Here is a 24,222-nt window from a genome sequence, read left to right on the forward strand (position 1 = left end):
GACTTAGTATCCCACTGCTATTGTAGGGTACCCATGTCGGTGTTCCTACATATGTTACAGGACCACCCTGTAGATGTGGGGTCCACCTTCCTTTTGTTCATTGGGGTGTGCCTCGGGGCTTCCAGTGATTTTGTTTCCGCAAGTTCTGCGGCGGTTGAGCACTTGTTTCTTACATGGGGCCTGCTAGGATGACAGTTAATTCAACTCCTCCCTATGCCTTCAGGCGTGCTTCCCGGGGTTTCGGTCCGGGGTAGCTCAGGCACCTATCCGTCACTGTCTGGAATGGCACATCTTGTAGTTTTTGCCCAGCCCCAGTGTACAGGATTCCGATCCCTCCTGGGACACAAGGTGGCTCCTCCAGACAGCGATGGGTTGCCGTCGGGACCAGGGGGCCCCGTCCTCCCAGTGCTTGCCCCGTGCTGTGGGGCAGTATTTCCCTGCTCCTCCTGCGCCTGGCGCACTTTGCCAATTCCTCTTCCACAGGGGGTACAGGGATAAGTGTGCTTGGCAGGGGTCTGTGCTTGAGTTTTTTTCCTCTCGACCACCCTTGTTTTCTCTCCTCTGGATGGTCCATTTTGTTGAATTTTTTCTGACGCCATGATGATTCCGTCTTGCCGTTTCCTGCTGTATAGGTGGAATATCTGGCGGGGGCCCTTGTTTTTTGCTGAAAGCATTCAATGGAGCCTTTTCCTGTCTAGGCTTGTGGGCTTACTGTCCACTATCACAGCCTGGCTCTCTCTCTCTGTTTTTTGATTGGCTACTGCTGCTCACACAGTTTGGCTCTCTCTTCTGTTGGAGAAGTTTGTACAATCTCCCTTATGTCTGTGTCAGTTGTACTGCACTGACACCGAAGTCTTCTGGAGTCATCCTTCCTGTGCAAAGACCCTGAGAATCCACGCTGGGTTTTCATTTGTTTCTCCCTCTGTTCCCATTCTGGCAGGATATTTTTTTAGTGTGCTTTGGTTCGCTTGGACCATCAGGACATAGGACTGGTTAGTCTTCTTGGCTTGGACTCTGTCCTAGGATGCTGTGGTGTACCTTCATTTTCGGCGGCTCTTCCGATTCCTTGGGACTGGGTGATTGTTCAGGCCTTGGGCATGTGTAGTGATCCGGCAAAGACTCTTCCGCGATCCCTTTAGTCGGGGCGGTCTTTCTATTCTGCTCTCCTTCACTTCTTCACGGAAGTTTGTCGCCCAGAAAATTTTTCGCGCACGTCTGTTTTCCTTACTCTTCAGGGTTTTCTCTTCCAGATTACTCTACGTCTCCAGTTTACTTGTCGGTCTCTCCGGTATCCGAGATGCCACCCTTTTTCAGGGTGTTTGCCACTCCATTCTTCCTTCAGGGCCCAGGTCCACCCGAGTTGGAGGCTGTTCAGGTTCTCCGCTTTACACCAGTATGGCTAGTTTCGTATTCTGGGTGCTTGCGGCAGGCCCCTGGGACAGGTTTTTTTTGGGTCGGCGGCTGTTCAGGTCTTTATTCTCATGCACCAGACCTCTCCGGAGCAGGTTTCCATCTTTTTTCTTGTGATATCTTGTCTCTCTTTGTGACCTGGGTGTCTTGTGTCTCTACAGGGATGGCCTTTTCCTTTGGCATCCTAGTCCATCTCCTTGGACAGGTGTTCTTCCAGGAGTCCAATTTCTGGGCCTAGTGTGTCTCCAGCCTGGGGGGGGCTCGTTCACAGGCCTTGTGCATGCGTGAGTCCAGTCTCAGGAGTGATTCCTTTTCTCCGGTGTTTTTCTCCCCCCCACCCTAGGGGACTGCTTTGGTACGTCCCATCAGTTAAGTGTCCCCCAATGAAGAACGACCAAGAAAAGAAGATTTTTGTGTACTTACCGTAAAATCTCTTTCTCGTAGTCTTCATTGGGGGACACCGCACCACCCATTTCTTCATCTTTTTTCCCAGACAATTTTTTTCCGGTTCTTGGGTTGTTATCAGGGATTCCTTTCTAGGGTCCTTCAGACGTATTTCCTTGTTGGCTTCTCCTACTGCTTTGTGACAAAACTGATTACCTCACTTCAGGTGGGTGGGTATATCCTGCCATGAAGGAGCCGACTTTTTTTCCTAGTGTTAGCGCCTCCTAGTGGCAAGAGCATATACCCATCAGTTAGATGTCCCCCAATGAAGACTACGAGAAAGAGATTTTACGGTGAGTACAAAAAAATCTTCTTTTTCTGTAAAATTTTATTTTACATTTTTTTTATCCCCTAGATACTAGGGCCTTTTATAAGCAATCATTCAATTACATATATATATACATACATATATATATATATATATATATATATATAAATGTACTGATTAGACTTACACTATTGGTACAGCCTGCCGTGTCAATATCCGGGTCACAGCAGGCAGCGATAGCAGGCGTGCACTGTACACCCTCACCCAGACTATATACACTTACGTAAAAGCCATTATGGTTTTTCCTAATTTAAATTGTATCTATACTGTGCTTATATCTGACAATTCACTTGGTGGCTCATTTGTATTCACCAATGCTTTACTAATGTAGAAACTAAACCCAATTTCCTCCTCATTTGTCTTGCTTTTTAACAGGTACTGCTTCAGTGTCTTGTGATGCAGTAGCGCAATCTTGTGGTGTTTTTTGGTATAGCACATTTTATAGCAGTTCCATATAATACACTGTCACTTGCTGCTATGTAGAATTGTTATTAGTGACATTTGTATGACTGTTTATGGTGTTTTATAATTTGTCATTGTTCGTACATTTTATTTTAGAGTGTTCATTCATTTCTTTATGGTTTAGGAGCTGGAAAGACAACACTCTTAAATTACATTTTGACAGAACAGCACAACAAAAGAATAGCAGTCATTGTCAATGAGTTTGGTGAAGGTAAGATGTTATTTTATTTAGTATTGAATATCATTTAGAACAGGGGTTCTCAACCAGTGGTATGCGTACCCCTAGGGGTATGCCACCGGTTGTGCACGGTACACCGATGCGCTAACAAATACTGGCCATGCATTGGCCAGTATTTGTCAGCGCAGAGCGGAGAATGGCTGCGACAGCTCTCTGTAAAGTACCGCGGATGCAGCTCCTGCCACGGCTACTTTACGGGAGCTGCGTGGTTGCCAGGCAGACGTCCCCTGATGTTGCGAGGAGGTTTTGCACAGGAGGATGTCACCCATAAGTGTGGCCCGCCGAACGGGACTTTGGGAACGGGACGCGCTGTTTACCCAAACAGGCCATGTTAAAAAAAAATAAAAAATTTAAACTAAGTGTGTGGGAGGGAGAGATGTTTTTGTATGTATTTTATGTATGTATGTGTATATTAGCCGGGGGAATGGGGGAAAGGGATGTAATGGCACAAGGGCATTAAGATGGAGGGGGGGGGGGGGGGGGGATAATGGCAAAAGGGGATCAGAGAGAGGGGCAGAATAATGGCACAGGGGGATTAAGATGGAGGAGGGGGTAATGGTTATCACCCCTCCCTCCATCTTATTGCCCCTGTGCCGTTATTCTCCCCTCCCTCTGATCCCATTTTGCCATTATCTGACAGTGGCAAAAGGGGAAGGGGGTAATAATGGTACAAGGGGATTAAGAAGGAGAGGGGGGGGGGGGGGTGATGATTAACCCCCCCTCCCCCCCCCCCCCCCCATCTTAATCCTATTGTGCAGTTATCCCCCATCCCATCTGATCCCCTTTTGCCATATCGGATAATAATGACACAGGGGGATTAAGATGGAGGGAGAATAATGGCACAAGGGGATTAAGTATCGCATTAGTATTGCATTAGTATAAGGTAAGCACACGCCATTATGAAAATAAGTAATTTTATTACTTATTTTGTCCACTGGTACCCCTTGCGCGTAAGTTCCGCACGAGGGGTACCCGTGGACATACTTTCATCCTTTGGGGGTACAGTCGTGAAAAAGGTTGAGAACCACTGATCTAGAACATCATGACAAATAAATGATAGCAACACTTGTGCATAGTGGTTTCTACAGTAAAAAAAGCTAACCAATGTGGCCCCATTACATTTTCACATGGATTGCCACTTCATAGCATATCCCTACTTAAAGGGGTATTCCAGGGGTATTCATTGACATTGTTCACTGTGTGATGTAACCTTGCACAATAAATATACATATTTAAAGGGGTTATCCAGGAAAAAACTTTTTTTTTTATATATCAACTGGCTCCAGAAAGTTAAACAGATTTGTAAATTACTTCTATTAAAAAATCTTAATCCTTTCAGTACTTATGAGCTTCTGAAGTTAAGGTTGTTCTTTTCTGTCTAAGTAATCTCTGATGACACGTGTCTCGGGAACCGCACAATTTAGAAGCAAATTCCCATAGCAAACCTCTTCTAAACTGTGCGGTTCCCGAGACACGTGTCATCAGAAATTACTTAGACAGAAAAGAACAACCTAAACTTCAGAAGCTCATAAGTACTGAAAGGATTAAGATTTATTAATAGAAGTAATTTACAAATCTGTTTAACTTACTGGAGCCAGTTGATATATATATATAAAAAAAAGTTTTTTCCTGGATAACCCCTTTAAATATGTATATTTATTGTGCAAGGTTACATCACACAGTGAACAATGTCAATGAATAGCAATCTGGATAGTATGGTAAGGCCATAAATCATTGGGGCATTAAGAAACTGTAATAAATGTTCTGGACCTTTCTCAGCAATCATGGGCAGCACATCTGCTGCTCAGGATCCTCCATAAGATACCATGTATAGCTGAGAGGTCCTGAAGGACCAAAACATCCGGTGTATTTGTTACAGTTTCCTAGTACTTTCAGTAGGTTGGCTCACTAACAGAATTTGTCCACGGTATAGGTGATAAATGTACAGTGACTAGGGATCCAACCACAACAGTATTATTTAAGGGGTATTTAGGTATTCCCGTCTGGACATTTATGACACATTCACTGGATATGCCTTATGTGTCTGTAAGATTCGGGTCCAACCTCTAGGTGAACAACTCCCATTAGTGTAAATTACCGTAGTTATGCACACCAAGTAAAACAGCAGCAAAATCTGTTTTTGGCTTCCCAAATACCTCCAATGGCCATAACCAAGCTGTAGAGGGCTGTGGGCCCTCAATCTCAAGGTAGATGTGGGCCCTAGAGGTTGGCCTACATCTATCAGACTTTTGTGGCATATCCTGTGGATATAAATGTCCATAAATGGGAATACCCTTTTAAGTGCTGTAAACTTCTTTGGAGACTTGCTAGGACCATGTATGTTCTTTTTCTGCCATGTCCTTTCCTGAAACTGTGTCGTTCACACTTTGTTGAGGTATAGTGCAGGACATAGTGTAACAGGGAGATTCTGCTTTACCATGCACTTCAGCTGCTTATTGGTTGTAGAGTAATGCCCAGTGTTGTGTGCCTATAGCAGTGTTTCCCAACCAGGGTGCCTCCAGATATTGCAAAACTACAACTCCCAACATGCCTGGACAGCCTTTGGCTGTCCAGGCATGCTGGGAGTTGTAGTTTTGCGACACCTGGAGGCACCCTGGCTTGGAAACACTGGCCTATAGTAAAGTCATGGTACCTTACTAGTGGGTTGTGTACATTGTAATTTTATACAAAAAGGCAAGAGAGCCTGAGATCTGACCGGGGATATGCCTTCTTGCCGTTGTACTTCGTTTTCTTTTCACTTTTAGAGCTGTGCCACAGATGGAAATCATGTGACTGTGAATGTGAAACCCCCTATAGCACTAGGAAAATATAACTTTGTACAATGTGGATCTCACAACATGTTACTTGTCTTCCACAATCATTTTATTGTGTGCATTGTAGGAAGTGCTGTGGAGAAGTCTTTGGCCATAAGCCAGGCTGGAGAACTATATGAGGAGTGGTTGGAGTTAAGAAATGGATGCCTATGTTGCTCTGTAAAGTAAGTTAAAACATTTTTTTTTATCTTGAGAGCCATGTACATGTATAATAATTGGTGTTCAACCACCTGTATTTTTGAAGAAAATAACTTATTTATTGTATGGACACACCTTCTCATTCAAAGTTTTTTTTTAATTTTCATAACTATGAAAATTGTAGATTCACACTGAAGGCATCAAAACTATGAATCAACACATGTGGAATTATATACATAACAAAAAAGTGTGAAACAACTGAAAATATGTCATATTCTAGGTTCTTCAAAGTAGCCACCTTTTGCTTTGATTACTGCTTTGCACACTCTTGGCATTCTCTTGATGAGCTTCAAGAGGTAGTCACCTGAAATGGTTTTCACTTCACAGGTGTGCTGGTGTGGAGGAGGAGGTGTGATGGTGTAGGGGTGCTTTGCTGGTGACACTGTGGGGTATTTATTCAAAATTGAAGGCATACTGAACCAGCATGGCTACCACAGCATCTTGCAGCGGCATGCTATTCCATCCGCTTTGTGTTTAGTTGGACCATCATTTATTTTTCAACATTACAGTGACCCCAAGGGCTATTTGACCAAGAAGGAGAGTGATGGGGTGCTGCCCCAGATGACCTGGCCTCCACAGTCACCGGACCTGAACCCAATGAAGGCAAAAAGGCCAACAAGTGCTAAGCATCTCTGGGAACTCCTTCAAGACTGTTGGAAGACCATTTCAGGTGACTACCTCTTGAAGCTCATCAAGAGAATGCCAAGAGTGTGCAAAGCAGTAATCAAAGCAAAAGGTGGCTACTTTGAAGAACCTAGAATATGAAATATTTTCAGTTGTTTCACACTTTTTTGTTATGTATATAATTCTACATGTGTTAATTCATAGTTTTAATGCCTTCAGTGTGAATCTACAATTTTCATATTCATGAAAATAAAGAAAACTTTTAATGAGAAGGTGTGTCCAAACTTTTGGTCTGTACTGTGTGTATATATATATATATATATATATATATATATAAATATGTGTGTGTGTGTGTGTATATATATATATATATATATATATATATATATATATATATATATTATTTATTTTTTTATTTTATTTACTGATTGTACATTTTTTATTCTATGATTTTAACAGACTTTAAAGGGGTACTCCGTTGCCCAACGTTCCGAACGCTTGGAATGGGCAACAGGGGTTGTGATGTCACAACCACGCCCCTTGGGATGTCACGTCATGCGCCCTCAATGCAAGTCTATGGGAGGGGGCGTGGCGGCCTATAGACTTGTACTGAGGGGGCGTGATGTGACGTCACATGGGGCATGCCCGTGACGTCACGACCCACGCCACCCGCACACGGCGTTCTAAACGAACACCGGGTGCAGCACAGAGATTGTTGGGGTCCCAGCTGCGGTACCCCTGCGATCTGACATCTTATCCCCTATCCTTTGGATAGGGAATAAGATGTCTATGGGCGGAGTACCCCTTTAATGGGCATGTGGTCTGTGATCTGTGCAGGAGAGGGAGGAAAGGAGCTATGTACATTGCCTGATGTTGATAGATCCTATGTTTCTGCCTCCAGCCTTATAAAAAGATTAAACCTTACACTGTAATCCTGTCTGTGATGATAAGACTGCTAAAAAGTTCTCTACAAAACAGGTTCAGCTTCATACTAGGCTTAGCATTCTAATATACATAGTAAAATGGAGACCTAAACCAAAAAAAATACCAAACATGTTTAAAAATATATTTACCATAAAATCTTGATACAAACAAAAGTACTTGTCTGACAACGCATTTTTTTTAAGGGGGCTGGTCACTTTCTACTTATCGTCAAGGGAAGCATTGTAATGCTAATGTCCCTTACTTATGCATACTTAATTTCTGCTGTGCCCTTTATCTATAAAAGGCCTGCCTGCCCCTCGCTTTCCTGTTCTTCCGTGCAGTTTGGACAGCACTCCCCACCATAAAATGGCTGCAGAGAGTAAGCATGTGACATACACGTCCTCTACTGCACCTGTCTCCTGTGCACAGTGTATTGCTGTGGAAGAGCTAAGTGACGTGTATGTCACAGGCTGCTTGCTCCATGTCCATCCACCCTATTGACGGGAGCACCATCTGGGCTACACTCATAGAAGGAGGGGGCAGCATATTGCATAGGACTTAAATATATATGGATGATGGGGCACAGCAGGAATAAAGTATGTATGAGCAAGTGACATAACTTAAAGAGGGTATCCAACTTTCACCTTCCTCCACAGTATACATCAGCATTCCGTTCTCGACGGGTTGTCGATGGATACCTCTCAAAGAAAGTGTAAAGGCAGTTTGAACCTAACCTTATTTGGTGTATTATACCATGCATTTTGTCATTACAAGTCTGTGATTCTTTCTATTTCTATTAAAGAATTGCGGAGGAAAAAACGGAATAAATGCCAATGTGAACACACACATGGTATTTTCTCTGCCTTTTTTTCCCACCCATATAAGTCTATGGGAGGAAAAATGTCACAATGTGTTAAACAAAAAACGCTGTACCCATACTGTATAAGTTGGTCAGTAAGCAGTAAAGTTCTGCAGCAGGGAGAAAAAAAAGTGCAAGTTCTGTGGGCGGGTGCGATGTTATTGGTAAGGGAGGGTCATGGAGCAGGATCGAAGTGTCACATAATCTGTGATGTTTCACACTCAGCTTTGCTCACTATGGAAACTAAAAATACGAAACATTGCTTACAGCTTAGAAGATTGCAGTCCTGGTCACATCACACCTCAGTGAAATTGTGATATCGGGGCAAAAATTAAACATCCTTCTACTTTGTAAGTTGCTAACAGTGGCGTTGCTAGGGTTGGTGTCACCTGGTGTGGTAGGAATTGGTGTCGCCCCCCCCCCACCACCATACTGTACCTCATCACCCCTCTCCAACCCCACCATACTGTACCTCATCACCCTTCTCCAACCCCACCATACTGTGCCTCATCACCCCTCTCCAACCCCGCCATACTGTACCTCATCACCCCTCTCCAACCCCACCCTACTGTACCTCATCACCCTTCTCCAACCCCACCATACTGTGCCTCATCACCCCTCTCCAACCACACCATACAGTACCTCATCACCCTTCTCCAACCCCACCATACTGTACCTCATCACCCCTCTCCAACCACGCCACACTGTACCTCATCACCCCTCTCCAACCCCGCCATACTGTACCTCATCACCCTTCTCCAACCCCACCATACTGTGCCTCATCACCCCTCTCCAACCCCGCCATACTGTACCTCATCACCCTTCTCCAACCCCACCATACTGTACCTCATCACCCTTCTCCAACCCCACCATACTGTACCTCATCACCCCTCTCCAACCACGCCACACTGTACCTCATCACCCCTCTCCAACCCCGCCCACCATACTGTACCTCATCACCCCTCTCCAACCACGCCACACTGTACCTCATCACCCTCTCCAACCCCGCCCACCATACTGTACCTCATCACCCTTCTCCAACCCCACCATACTGTGCCTCATCCCCCCCCTCCAACCTCCACCATACTGTGCCTTATCACCTCCCACCACACTGTGCCTCATCACCCCCCTCCTACCCCACCATACTGTGCCTCATCACCCCCCTCCAACCTCCACCATACTGTGCCTTATGACCTCCCACCATACTGTGCCTCATCACCCCCCTCCAACCTCCAGCATACTGTACCTTATCACCTCCCACCATACTGTACCTCATTACCCCCTCCTCCAACTTCACCATCCCCTTTGGATAGGGGGGTAGGATGTCTAGGGGTGGAGCACCCCTTTAACTCTGCACTGCAACACTGCTAGACCTGAGAGCGGGCTGTCAGTGACAGGTAAGCTCTCCTAAGAGAAGGTAGTGATGGTGTATTACCGTTCCTGCAATCTAATTGCTTCATACATAGTGCTCAATGGACTTGTGCAGCTCAGCCAAAAGCAATACTTTTTTCTGCTTTCCGGTGATCATGTGATTAACAATACCAAGTATCTAGTATTTGGAGACCGTGCACAAGCATGGCCTCCTCTTTTTTCTCCACCTGGATTTGGCAGTTTCATGGAAATGAGAGTCAGGGACACTGTTCAGATGCCTTGATGGCATATACTGCAAATATTTGTAATACGTTTCAGTGATGGGTAAACTTTAAAATACATTTTACAAGAGATAAAAAAAGAAAATGACCAACCTAGTGAACATTTTAGTGTCATGGTTTATGTAAGAAGATCTCTTTTTTGACAAATGGATGTGTCTCAACTCCTGTCTCAACTCCAGTTCTCAAGTACCCTTAAATACCTGTGGCAATGTAACACTAGATATACTGCAAAAGTTGTGCATCTTAGCATCTTATTTTATGCTGTGCTGGCATACTTCTTACCCTAGTTTATTTTTTGTTATCTAAATTTATATAGGAAAATTGTTAGTATTTCCTTTTTATTATGTATCCATCACTGGCTTAGGCTCATAATACTTTAAAAAACTGCCATGTAAACTGCATGGGTGTTTTTTTTGTGTAATTCTGTACCTACTGAACTACACTGCTCAAAAAAAATAAAGGGAACACTAAGATAACACATCCTAGATTTCAATGAATGAGCTAATCGTATGAAATACTTTTGTCTTTGCATAGTTGAATGTGCTAACAACAAAATCACACAAACATTATCAATGGAAATCAAATTTATCAACCCATGGAGGTCTGGATATGGAGTCACACTCAAAATCAAAGTGGAAAACCACACTACAGGCTGATACAAATTTGATGTAATGTCCTTAAAAATGTCCATCAAAATGAGGCTCAGAAGTGTGTGTGGCCTCCACGTGCATGTATGACCTCCCTACAACACCTGGGCATGCTCCTGATGAGGTGGCGGATGGTCTCCTGAGGGATGTCCTCCCAGACCTGGACTAAAGCATCTGCCAACTCCTGGACAGTCTGTGGTGCATCATGGTGGATGGAGTGAGACATGATTTCCCAGATGTTTTCATTTGGATTCAGGTCTGGGAACTAGTGGGCCAGTCCATAGCATCAATGCTTTCCTCTTGCAGGAACTGCTGACACACTCCAGCCACATGAGGTCTAGCATTGTCTTGCATTAGGAGGAACCCAGGGCCAACCGCATCAGCATACGGTCTCACAAGGGGTCTGAGGATCTCATCTCGGTACCTAATGGCAGTCAGGCTACCTCTGGCAAGCACATGGAGGGCTGTGTGGCCTCCCAAAGAAATGCTACCCAACACCATTACTGACCCACTGCAGGCAGCAGAACGTTCTCCAAGGCGTCTCCAGACTCCTTCACGTCTGTCACATGTCAGTGTGAACCTGCTTTCATCTGTGAAGAGCACAGGGCGCCAGTGGCAAATTTTCCAATCTTGGTGTTCTCTGGCAAATTCCAAACGTCCTGCATGGTGTTGGGCTGTATGCACAACCCCCACCTGTGGATGTCGGGCCCTCATACCACCCTCATGGAGTCTGTTTCTTACCATTTAAGTGGACACATGCACATCTGTGGCCTGTTGGAGGTCATTTTGCAGGGCTCTGGCAGTGCTCCTACTGCTCCTCTTTGCACAAAGGGGGAGGTAGCAGTCCTGCTGCTGAGTTGTTGCCCTCCTACGGCCTCCTCCATGTCTCCTGATGTACTGGCCTGTCTCCTGATAGCGCCTCCATGCTCTGGACACTACGCTGACAGACACAGAAAACCTTCTTGCTACAGCTCGCATTGATGTGCCATCCTGGATGAGCTGCACTACCTGAGCCACTTGTGTGGGTTGTAGACTCCGTCTCATGCTACCACTAGAGTGAAAGCACCGCCAACATTCAAAAGTGACCAAAACATCAGCCAGGAAGCATAAGAACTGAGAAGTGGTCTGTGGTCACCACCTGCAGAACCACTCCTTTATTGGGGGTGTCTTGCTAATTGCCTATAATTTCCACCTGTTGTCTGTTCCATTTGCACAACATCATGTGAAATTGATTGTCAATCAGTGTTGCTTCCTGAGTGGACAGTTTGATTTCCCAGAAGTGTGATTGACTTGGAGTTACATTGTGTTGTTTAAATGGGCACTGTCACCAAAATTTTTTTTGATATGTTGTAGTACTTATGTACTACAACATATCTCTAATATAGTTTCATTTTTTATTTTTTTTACTAAAGTGGTTTAATTTACATTTGAAAACCGGCCACTAGGGGTCTCCCTCTTAGTGGTCGGCTGCAGGCTGGCGTGACATCACGCTTGAATTCGGACCGATGCCGGCAAGGCATCGGTCCTAATTCATTCAGCCTGCGCTCGCTCCTTGCCTGTCAATCAGACAGGCGGAAGCAAGCGCTGTGAAAGCCAGGGCTTGAGCGCATTGGCTCCCTAGCCATGCGCGCCAGCCCCGCCTCCCGACATACGCACGGCGCTGCTGCTACTGTCCTCTTATAGGTAGGGAATAATATAGGGACATCTTATAGGGAGTTGTAAGGGATCGGGTAGCGCGGCAGTGGTTTTATGGAGGGGGTTGGGGGCCATGGGGGGGGGGGATTTGCGCTGCGGCCGTGGAACTGTGCAGGGGGAGCGGGTAGTGCCCATTACAAAGATTGTTTTCAGCACAGGGTGCCTCTAGTTGTTTTACCACTACAACTCCCAGCATGCCCTGACAGCCAATAGATGTCAGGGCAAGCTGGGAGTTGTAGTGGTAAAACGGCTGGAGGCACCCTGTTTAGATGAACTAAGGGCGGAAGGCAGCCCCCCCAGCAGGCATCAGTGACGTCACGCCTGCTGGGGAAGTCTGCCTGGTAGTGAGCACACTACCAGGCAGACATAAAGTTATTTCTAAGATGGTAAAACAAAAATTAAAGGCAGGGAAGTGGTTAGGGATAGATGTGCAATAGGCAGGGACAGAAAAAAAAATATAGGATGGTGGGAGCTACCCTTTAAGTGTTCCCTTTGTTTTTTTGAGCAGTGTATTATATTTCCAATAACAATTAAAGTGTTAATAGTCCACAAAATGTTTCATTTTTATTTGAGGGACAATGGACTGAAAGCAATAGAGAATCTAATGCAGAAGAAAGGAAAGTTTGACTACATACTACTGGAAACCACAGGTTTAGCAGATCCAGGTAACCAAGTTAATCTTTGATTTTTCATACTTCTAAAACATTGTAAAATACTTTCATTACATAATCTCTTTGGGGGATATTTATCAAAGGATTTATGCTTTTTTCTTTGCTTATGTTTGTCTCACAATTGTCTCATGTGCGACATGTTGCATTTACGGGAGACTTTTTAACGGAGAAGCAAGAAAAGCAAAATCTACAAATCTTGCATTGGTATGCTCTTTTCATTTTGGAACATGCAGTGTTCTCTCTCCAAAAGCTCAATGGCGTACCTTCTCTTCTGAGCATTGTAGTTCGACCACAGAGCTCTTAACGTCCACATATGGGGTATTTCCATACTCACAAGAAATGGTGTTACAAATTTTGGAATGCTTTTTCTCCTATTACCCCTTGTGAAAATGAAAATGAAAAATTTTGGGTAACACCAGCATTTTTGTGAAAAAAAACAAATTTTTCATTTTCATCCAACTTTAGCAGAAACTTGTCAAGCACCTGTGGGGTGTAAAGGCTCACTGTACCCCTTGTTACATTCTGTGAGGGGTGTTGTTTCCCAAATAGTTTGCCAGGTGGAGTTTTTTTTTTGCTGTTCTGGCACCATAGGGGCTTCCTAAATGTGACATTCCCCCAAAAACAATTTCAGCAAAATATGTTTTCAAAAAGCCAAATGTGGCTCCTTCTCTTCTGAGCATTGTAGTGCACCTCCAGAGCACTTTACGTCCACACATGGGGTATTTCCATACTCAGAAGAGATGGGGTTACAATTTTTGGGGGGCATTTTCTCCTATTACTCCTTGTAAAAATGTAAAATTTGGGGGGGAAAAATTCATTTAAGTGAAAAAAAAAAATTCATTTACACATCCGACGTTAACGAAAAGTCGTTAAACACCTGTGGGGTGTTAAGGCTCATTGTACCCCTTGTTACATTCCTTGAGGGGTGTAGTTTCAAAAATAGTATGCCATGTGTTTTTTTTTTTTTGTTTTGTTCCTTTGCTGTCCTGGCACCATAGGGGCTTCCTAAATGTGACAAAAACCATTTCAGCAAAATTCACTCTCCAAAATCCCATTGTCGCTTCTTCCCTTCTGAGCCCTCTACTGTGCCCGCAGAACACTATTGTATATGTGAATCAATATATAATTTATTTAGGATGTCCATTTTCACATTTTTCATCACATTTTGGAATTTTGATGCAAGAAATGAAGAAATGATGCAAGTATTGATGGAAATTTACCACTAACATAAAGTAGAATATTTCACAAAAAAATAATCTCGGAATCAGAATGAATAGTAAAAGCACCCTAGAGTTAGTAATGCATAAAGTGACAGTGGTCATATTTGCAAAAAAAAAGGAAAATGTCACCAACCCCCCCCCCCCCACACACACACACACACACTAACCAGAGGTACTGGCTGGAAGTGCAGGGGATGCTGATTAATATGCTGCCTTCCATGCCCAGATCCGCCCCGCCGTTTGCCCGTTATCTTTATTATTCCAGATATGCAAATCATCTTCTATCTGGCATGGGCAGGGTTACTGCCTTCATCTGGCACTGTGACGTCACCGCCGCTTGGCCCGCAGCACTGCCCGGCTTATGCATATTCATGCCCTCCCTCCGTATCCCCCTCTACTCCCTGCTCTGTATGTGACTCTACTGCGCATGTACCTGCTTCCTGTGTACACCCGGAAGTGGCCTCAGCACAGTGGAGTCACATACAGAGCGGGGAGGAGAGGAAGGGCATGAATATGCATAAGCCGGGCGGTGCAGCAGACGAGCGGTGGTTCCAGATGAAGCCAGTAACCCCGCCCGTGCCAGTTAGAAGATGATTTGCATATCTGGAATAATGAAGATAACAGGCGAACGGCGGGTGGATCCGGGCATGGTAAGCATCATATTGATCAGCGCATCCCTCACACTACCAGCCAGTACCTTTGGTTAGTGTGTGTGTGTGGGGGGGGGGGGGGGGGGATTTGGTGGCAGTTTTCCTTTAAGGTGAAAATGGGCTTGGTCCTTAAGCAAAGTCATACCTGGCTCAGGAAAACAGCTTACACAAGCTGTAAATGAAATTTCTCACAGCAATACATTTGCTTGTATTAGCATCGGGATCGGTGGGTCTGGAGGACCACAGTCTTGTAGGTGCCCTCCTGATCTTGCCAAACTACAACTCCCAGCATGCTCTTTCAGCCCTTTGCTGTCTAGGCATGATGTGTGTTGTAGTTTTACATAATCTTTTATTGATCCCTGAACTTTTACCCTCAAAATCTAGCCAAACTATAAATCCCAGCATGCCAAGACCATGCCTGGCCATGCTGGGAGTTTTCTTTATGCAAGATCTAGAGGGCCAGTTTGGAGAGCACTGTGCAGTGTTTCTCTTCACTTCTACCATCCAAATCTGTTTAAACTACAAAGCTCATGTGAGGTATTTTTTATTTTTTTGCGTGGTTTTGACTCCTGTGCGACATTTTGTGCAACAAAATTATTACTTTCGTGCAACTTTTTTGATCAAAAAGTCGCACAGAGGCTAATGAGAAAAAAATGAAAGGAAAAACCCAGAAGCAAGTTAGAAAGTGACAAGAGAGGTGAGTAAACAAAATAAATATGACCACCCAGCCACCTAGAACATCTGCCAGCTATGTTGTGCAACTACAACTCCCAGCATGTCTGCACTGGAAGAGCATGCTGTGAGCTTTACTTGCAAAACATAGCAGCATGGTGATGAGGTGGAGTTTACCTGCACCAGAGCTGGCCTGCGTACAGAAAGTTTAATGTACAGTTTGGACCTTACAAATTTTTATTTTTATTATTTATTTTTTCAATATAGACTTTTATTAAATTTTTTAACAGGATAGTGTAAGATAAACAGCGGTTATACAACATTCAAGTATAAATATAACAAGTCAGTGTTACACGGCGTGATATATGAGAAGAAAAATAAATGTGTCCATGTCCCAGCACTGTTAGAATCAGAAGCGTGCACAGGGGATCGGAGTCAAGGCACAGAGTAATGTAAGGTAGACTGAGAGATCGGGCACGTATAGCGCTCTCAGCTGTAGGTAATTACATGCCAATCAGGGTATAAACAAGTCTGGTTGAGAGCGGAAACAGAATAGGTATTACTGAGTTATCATTAAGTAGTGTGTGGGTAAACCGACTAGGGTGTTACCATTAAGGAAAGCAAAAAAGAAGTGATGAGTCAGAGATGGAGAGATAAAAGGAAAGAGAGACAGGGGTAAGAGTGATAGGAAGAAAGGTGGTGAGAATAGGCACAGGAGCGGAGTTACGGAATTGAAAAACTTACCCGACGGGTCGAAACGGACCAGGAACACCCCAAGCCACCAAGGTCGTCAAGTCGATTAGTAGGAGAAGGGGGAAGGATACAGTCAGGTCAGCTGTGGGGGGGGGGGGGGGGGGGGGTTGCTAGGCTACTTATGTCAAAGGCGCATTATAGGGGAGGGCGTTTAAAGGGCAATGGCAGTGAAGCGGCTAGGTATATTTGAGCATAGGTCGTAGAGGAGGTAAAGGCCATCCTAGGTGACCAAGTCAGGGAGAATCTATGTATCTGTTTTGGGGATTCTGCCAGTAGTTCCTCCATTCTATGTAGGTGAGATAATTCTTGGAGGACCTTACAAATTTATTGCCCAGATTAGACAGTGAAATATTACAAAATATTCTTATAAAAAAAAAAAATATATATATATATATATATATATATATATTACAAAATATTAATATTTAACAAAATATTACACTAAATATATATATATATATATATATATATATATATATATATTACAAAATATTAATATTTAACAAAATATTACACTGGTAACCAAGGTCAACAGGGAATCAGTCCCAAATTGCCTGAAACCTCTCAAATAAATAGTACACAAGGGCCTAGAGGATAAACGGATAGCACAATTTTTGCTAGGGGGGCAGGGCAGCAACAATGGGCACCCTGCTAACAAACGGATGATGCTGCTTGCTTGTTATGTTGCTGAGATCCCAAATATTACTAAAACCCCAATTTTATTTGTCAGCAAGAATTTAAAGCTGAATTAAAAACATATGTAGGGCTCCCCATATTTAAAATCCCAAAACATAACAATCAGGCAGCCACACTCTCACATTAACAAGGTGGGTGAGGAACGTTATTTGCCTTCCCTGCCTTAGGATTGCCAAACTGTTGTAAATTAGGCCTATGAGCTCCATTTTTGAATATACCTGCTCTTCCCAAAACCACGGTGTTTCTGGGCACCAGGTTAACAAAGGAGAGATACTGTTTCATGATTTGGAGGCTTACACTAAGCCCTGGCTTAAGAATGCACTTGATCTTTAAAAAATTTAAGGTACATATATATATATATATATATATATATATATATATATATATATATAGATTTTTTAATTTCTCCAATTGAGACCTTTTATTGATTCATTAAATCTCCTAGGGAAAATTCTAATCTCTCCATTTAAACAAATATTCCTTGGGTCGAAGTTAGTCACCAAAGGGATATCAAAAATGTATTGAGCTCTGCTAGGAGGGAGCGAATTATGGCCCCTATGTGACAAATGGGAGACAGACTTGAGGAAACCATTTACAGCCCAACAATGGGCTAATGCATTTGTATTCGGCTCTAAAATTTCTAAATGTGCAGCCCATCTTGAGACTGACAGGAAGCTACTATATAGGTGACATCTAACCCCATGTAGAATGTCAAAAATGAATCCGGAAATTTCAGACACTTGTTGATGTTGTAATTTACAGATAGGAAACTACATACATATGTGGTGGGAGTGTATTTGTATCCAAGAAGTATGGAAGCAAGCTTTCCACATGCTATGTAAAATAATAGGCTATATAATCCCCTGAAGTAGCCCTTTTAAACCTTAGCTTGGACAATTTACCACTAGCAGACTAAACAGTAATAGTCCACTGCCCAATTATAGTCAGAAATAAAATAGCGGCGAAGTGGAAGGATCCAGAGACACCGGGGATCAACAGTATAATTAATCTGATACATCATAACTGCCATATGGAATGGTCTATAGCTACTGCAAATGATAGGCTTGCCCAATTTATGAAAGCATGGTCTAAATGGTTAAAATTTAAACCATTAGCACTAAAAATTTTATAATCTCATGTCATCTACCCTCCTCTTGTTTGTCTGTATATATGTATGAAATAAAAAAATAAAATAAAAAAAACACCACTTTGTAACCCCACCTCAAGTCACAGCTGTGAAAAAATATATCTTATAGACGGAATTCATTACTAAGCCGGGGCTTAGAATTAGCCCCAAAAACAGCTAGCACTAACCCCCAAATATTATCCCGTTACCCACTGCCACAGGGGTGCCGGGAAGAGCCGGTACCAACAGACCAGGACCATCAAAAATGGCGCTCCTGGGCCTAGGCGGTAACAGGCTGGCGTTATTTAGGCTGGGGAGAGCCAGTAACAATGGTCCGCACTCACCCTGGTAATGTCAGGCTGTTGCTGCTTGGTTGATATCTGGCTGAGAATAAAAATATGGGAAACCACACATGTTTTTTGCATAAATTATTAAATATAAAAAATAAAAAAACACATATGGTTCCCTCTATTTTTATTCTCAGCCAGATAACAACCAAGCAGCAACAGCCTGATGTTACCAGGGTGGATGAGGACCATTGTTACTGGCTTCCCCAGCCTAAATAACGCCAGCCTGTTACCGCCTAGGCCCAGGAGCGCCAAGGCCTGTTGGTACTGGCTCTTCCCGGCACCCCTGTGGCGGTGGGTACTGGGGTTATAATTGGGGGTTAGTGCTAGCTGTTTGTGTGGCTAACGCTAAGCCCCGGCTTAGTAATGGACTCCATCTATAAGACTGCTTCCACTACTAAGCCTGTAAAGTAAAAAAAAATTTAAAAAAACACACTTAGTCCACCGAATCCGAAGTAGTCCACAGGATATACGGATCTGAAATGAGAAGAAAAAAAACCCACTGAAAATAGGTTAGTGTATTTATTGTCACCCGCCCACACATCTCCCGCCCGTGTCGATCAACTACAACTCCCAGCATGTCCTCATTGTAAGGGCATGCTTGGAGTTGTAGTCTTGTGAGGCATGGCTGGTGGGAGATGTGCAGGCATGCTTGTTACCCACTCGCACATCTCCTGCTGCCGGCACCGCACAACTACAACTCCCAGCATGCCCTTGCAGTAAGGGCATGCTGGGAGTTGTAGTTGTGCAGCACAGGTGGGAGATGTGCAGGCGGGTGACAAGCTTGTCACCTGCCCGCTGCACGACTACAACTCCCAGCATGCCCTTACAGGATGGACATGCTGGGAGTTGTAGTCGTGCGGCACGGGCAAGAGATGTGCGGGTGGATGACAACTTGTCACCTGCCCCGCCGCACAACCACAACTCACAGCATGCCCTTACTGTAAGGGCTTGCTGGGAGTTGTAGTTGTGTGACACTGGCAGGCGGTAGATGTACTTGTCACCCGCCCCCTGCTGCACGACTACAACTCCCAGCATGCCCTAACAGTAAAGGCATGCTGGGAGTTGTAGTCGTGCGGCAGGGGCAGGGGACAAGCTTGTCACCCTCCCCCGCCGCAGGACTACAACTCCCAGCATGTCCTTGTAGTCGTGCAGCGCAGGCGGGAGATGTGTGTGCAGGTAACAAGCTTGTCACCCGCCCGCACATCTTCTGCCCACCCACCCGCGCTGCATGGCTACAACTCTCAAGCATGTTCTTACTGTAAGGGCATGCTGGGAGTTGTAGTCATGCGGCGCAATAAGTGATAAGGAAGCCAGGGAAGGGGGCGGTATTGCGCTCTGCTCCCTGGCTTCCCATCAGGGAAAATGAAGTTACGGCACTGTAACTTTATATTTCCCGCTGGCAGCTGTGATTGGCCAGGCGGCCTGGACCAATCACAGGTCTTCCCAGGAAATATGAAATTACAGTGCTGTAATTTCATATTTCTGTAGGCTGGCTCCACACCCCGGCCACCCGCCCGTATCTACCACCTGCCCGCAAGCTGTTGTAACTATGACTCCCAGCATGTCCTCACTGTAAGGGCATGCTGGGAGTTGTAGTTCTGCATTACCTAGCAGGCTGGTGTTAGATGCGGGCGGGTGGCTGGGGAGTGGAGTTGCACAAAAGTCGCAGTTGCAAATTTTTTGTGCGACATTTTGAAAATTGATGTCACAAGTTTGACCTGGCTTACACTTTTTGAAGGGGTTTTGTGACTTTCGCACTTGATAAATTCCCAAACACTGCAAAGTGAAAACTGAAAATTGCTTAGGTAGGGCTGATTGTTATTTTTTGCTTACGCACAAAAGTCACACAAAAAATTGCTTAGGCGCATGTGCGACTTTTTGTGTGACTTTTGTAAGCAAAAAAAAACAAACTCTAAATCCCCTGATAAATTTCCTTTGTGTGGTTAGTGATCATTTTCTTGCTGAAAGGGCTCCAGCCTTTTTGGACACCCACGACATTTAGAATGTAGAGCTGCAGGGCTAGGTAAAACACAGTACTAAACCAAACCTGGGAAATGTCTGTTATAAATATTGTCCTTGTTAGGGTGCATTCACACCACGTTTTTGCAATACAGTTCCAGTATATGTTTTCAATGTGAAAACCGTCTGGAACCGTACTGAAAACGTATGCATTGACTCTCCATTGAAAACCGTATGCCAAAAGATGCATCAGGTTACATCCGTTTAGCCTCTTGTACAGTTTTGTCCGTGTTTTTTTCCCTGTACCCAAAACCGTAGCCTACCACTTTTTTTGGTCCGGTCCGGGTGAAAAACTGTATTAAATCGTATACTTTTTTTTAACATGGGAGTCAATGGGAACCGTACAGAACCATATGTGCGTACGGTTCCATCTGTTTGCACCATACGTTTTTTGACTTTGCACAGTTTTTTTTTTTTTCATGGAATTTCATTTCATGGAGTGGGAAAAAAAAAACCTCAAAATAGGAGAGCGGACATGTTCCACTATAAAGTGCATACATAAAATTCGATATTTCAAATACACTTACTTCACTGAGGAGGGTTCTTACGTCCTAAACCCTCCTCAATCCTGCATGCCTTCAAACACTAGGTCTGAACACCGTTTTATGAAGCCGGGCATTTCCCTCGTTTTCTCTTTCTTTCCACTCCAAAGGTCTTTTCTGAAGAGATTTCAAATGCAGCCAAAAATTCAGAAATGCTCATTCCTTTATCAAATACGAATTTATTATACAAAAACATGCATAAAAAATATAAAGGAGTACTAGTACAAATATTTTTATGCATGTTTTAGTACAATAAATTCGTATTTGATAAAGGAATGAGCATTTCAGAATTTTCGGCTGCATTTGAAATCTCTTCAGAAAAGACCTTTGGAGTGGAAAGAAAGAGAAAACGAGGGAAACGCCCGGCTTCATAAAACTGTGTTCAGACCTAGTGTTTGAAGGCATGCAGGATTGAGGAGGGTTTAGGACGTAAGAACCCTCCTCAGTGAAGTAAGTGCATTTGGAATATCGAATTTTATGTATGCACTTTGTAGTGGAACATGTCCGCGCTCCTATTTTGAGTTTTTTTCTCTTTTCCCATTGCTGTATTCGGAGGGGCTTCTGCAGCGGACAAGGAACCATGGGGGATAGTGAAAAAGGCGTTTTAAGATTGTGAGTGGTTTGTCAAGAACCACTCACTAAGTGTAAGTTCTGGTTCACACTCTGCTTTTTTAAGTCTGCGTATTTTAGTGAAAAATTCTTGGACCACTCCCGAAAAGTTTTTCTGTGCTATGTTGATATAGATTTCATGGAGTGAAAAGTGAAAAACGGATACCTTTTTTCTTAAAAAACGGATGCAACCGGACATAATTTTTCTAGCCGTATACGGTTTTTAACCATATACGGATTCAAATTTGCACACACATTTTGATACAGTTTAGTATGGTTTTGAGGTATCCGTTTTTCATCAAAAACCTGATATGGGAGCTGTATTGCAAAAATGGGGGTGTGAATTCTCCCTTAGATATCCCTTTTCTTGGTTGTGGTTGGAAGTTCCCTTAAAGAGTACCTGTCATCAACAAAAACTTTTAATATGTTGTTCATAATCATTAATGAAGACATATTGTAATATATCTTCATTAAAAAATATTAATATTTATACCAGTTTTTTCATTTTATACTTTTGGCCACTAGGGGGTCTCTCTTCTATGCTTTGTCTGCAGGCAGCTTCCTATGCTTTTCATAGTAAGTGTACAGCTTTTAGGACTAATGCTGAAAGGGCTCTGGTCCTTCCACAGGAAGTTCAGTACTCTAAGTTCAGGACTCGCTCCCAGCCTGGAGCAGCACAGTGAGCTACAAGCCTGCACATGCCTCTCATATAACAGAGGCCAGTCACCTCCCCCTCCCCCTGCTCTGTGTTCTCCCTGCCCCTCACCACACGTTATCTTATACATTGTATTATCTCACTGCACTCCCTGCTCTGTGCCCCCCCTGACATTCATCTTAATTACTGCCTCAGTAATTGCTCCCACCGCCCCTGACTTTTTAGTGCAGAGAGACACAGGAGAGAGAGATAGAGGCTGCCGTCCCTCCCGTGTACTTAGTCTGTATGCACACTGCAGAGCAGTGTTTCCCAACCAGGGTGCCTCTAGCTATTGCAAAACTACAACTCCCAGCATGCCCAGACAGCTGTTGGCTGTCTGGGCATGCTGGGAGTTGTAGTTTTGCAACAGCTGGAGGTACCCTGGTTGGGAAACACTGCTGCAGAGGGAGAGCAGCATACAGGAAGACTGGCAGAAGCAGAGTCCCGGCCAGGCTTCATGTGACATCATGCCTACAGGGACCCGCCTCCTTCCACCGCTCAGAAAGACAGTGCTCCTGAGCTAATGAAGAGGGATAAAAAAAAAAAGGTATTTCCACAGCGTTTTAAACCAGGGATAGGCATAGTTAGAGTAAGGGACAGATGGGGAGGGGGATCAGGGAAAGTTTAGTTGATGACAGGTACTCTTTAAATTCAATTCTAGAGAAATATGTTTAATACCGTATTTATCGGGGTATACCACGCACCGGCCTATAACACGCACCCTCATTTTACCAAGGGTATTTGGGTAAAAAAAGTTTTTTACCCAAATATCCATGGTAAAATGAGGGTGCGTGTGTGCGCGTGTATACCCCGATACACCCCCAGGAAAGACAGGGGGAGAGAGGCAGTCGCTGCCCGCTTCTCTCCCCCTGCCTTTCCTGGGGTCTAGAGCCCTGCTGCCGGCCCTTCTCTCCCCCTGGTTATCGGCGCCGCTGCCTGTTCTGTCCCCCTGACTATCGGTGCCGGCGCCCCATTGCCGGCGCCGATAGCCAGGGGGAGAGGAGCGGCGCCGACAGCCAGGGGGAGAGAAGGGGCAGCGGCACCCATTGCCGGCGCCGCTGCCCCGTTGCCTCCCCCATCCCCGGTGGCATAATTACCTGTTGCCGGGGTCGGGACCGCGCTGCTGCAGGCCTCCGGCGTGCGTCCCCTTCGTTGTTGCTATACACGGCGCGGCGCATGACGTGCAGCGCATAGCAACGACGCAGGGGACGCACTCCGGAGGCCTGCAGCAGCGCGGACCCGACCCTGGCAACAGGTAATTATGCCACCAGGGATGGGGGGGAGGCAACGGGGCAGCGGCGCCGGCACCCCCTGGCTGTCGGCGCCGCTTATCTCCCCCTGGCTATCGGCGCCGGCAATGGGGCGCCGGCACCGATAGTCAGGGGGACAGAACTGGCAGTGGCGCCGATAGCCAGGGGGAGAGAAGGGCCAGCAGCAGGGCTCTAGACCCCAGGAAAGGCAGGGGGAGAGAAGCAGGCAGCGACGGCCTCTCTCCCCCTGCCTTTCCTGGGGGTGTATCGGGCGTATAACACGCACATAGACTTTAGGCTAAAAATTTTAGCCTAAAAAGTGCGTGTTATACGCCGATAAATACGGTATATTCCCTTTTTCCTTCTCACCCTCTATCGTTTCCCCCCATTACCTCTTATAGGGCCGACACTTTCAGTTTTAACCTTTTTATTTAAAGGGGTACTCCGGTGGTCAACATGTTTTTCAGTTTTTGACTTACCCTATTTGTTTTGTTTAATTTCTATTCTTGTTGTTTAGGCGACTCTATTTCCATTCTTTGTTGTCTTTTTATCCCCCACTTTGTTTTCCTATCTTTGCTTCTATTTCCTGCTTCTTGCTGTGCTGAAAACTACAAATCCCAGCATGCCACATGCCTTTCTGGTTTGTGACGGCTCC

The 24,222-nt window shown here is 44.6% G+C and overlaps 1 protein-coding gene across 15 annotated transcripts in view; it reads left to right on the forward strand.

The window, feature by feature from the left end:
* Window positions 1–24,222, forward strand: part of LOC130274472 (zinc-regulated GTPase metalloprotein activator 1B-like) — a 164,636-nt gene that overhangs the window by 84,692 nt on the left and 55,722 nt on the right. For all 15 annotated transcript variants that reach the window (XM_056522871.1, XM_056522916.1, XM_056522926.1 and 12 more), the window contains 3 exons: window positions 2,769–2,855; window positions 5,784–5,880; window positions 12,889–12,980. In XM_056522871.1, coding sequence (XP_056378846.1) covers window positions 2,769–2,855; window positions 5,784–5,880; window positions 12,889–12,980 — 276 coding nt within the window. The remainder of the gene's footprint in view (window positions 1–2,768; window positions 2,856–5,783; window positions 5,881–12,888; window positions 12,981–24,222) is intronic.

This window comes from Hyla sarda, chromosome 1 (assembly GCF_029499605.1).
Source record: "Hyla sarda isolate aHylSar1 chromosome 1, aHylSar1.hap1, whole genome shotgun sequence".
In the NCBI taxonomy this organism is placed as follows: Eukaryota; Metazoa; Chordata; class Amphibia; order Anura; family Hylidae; genus Hyla; species Hyla sarda.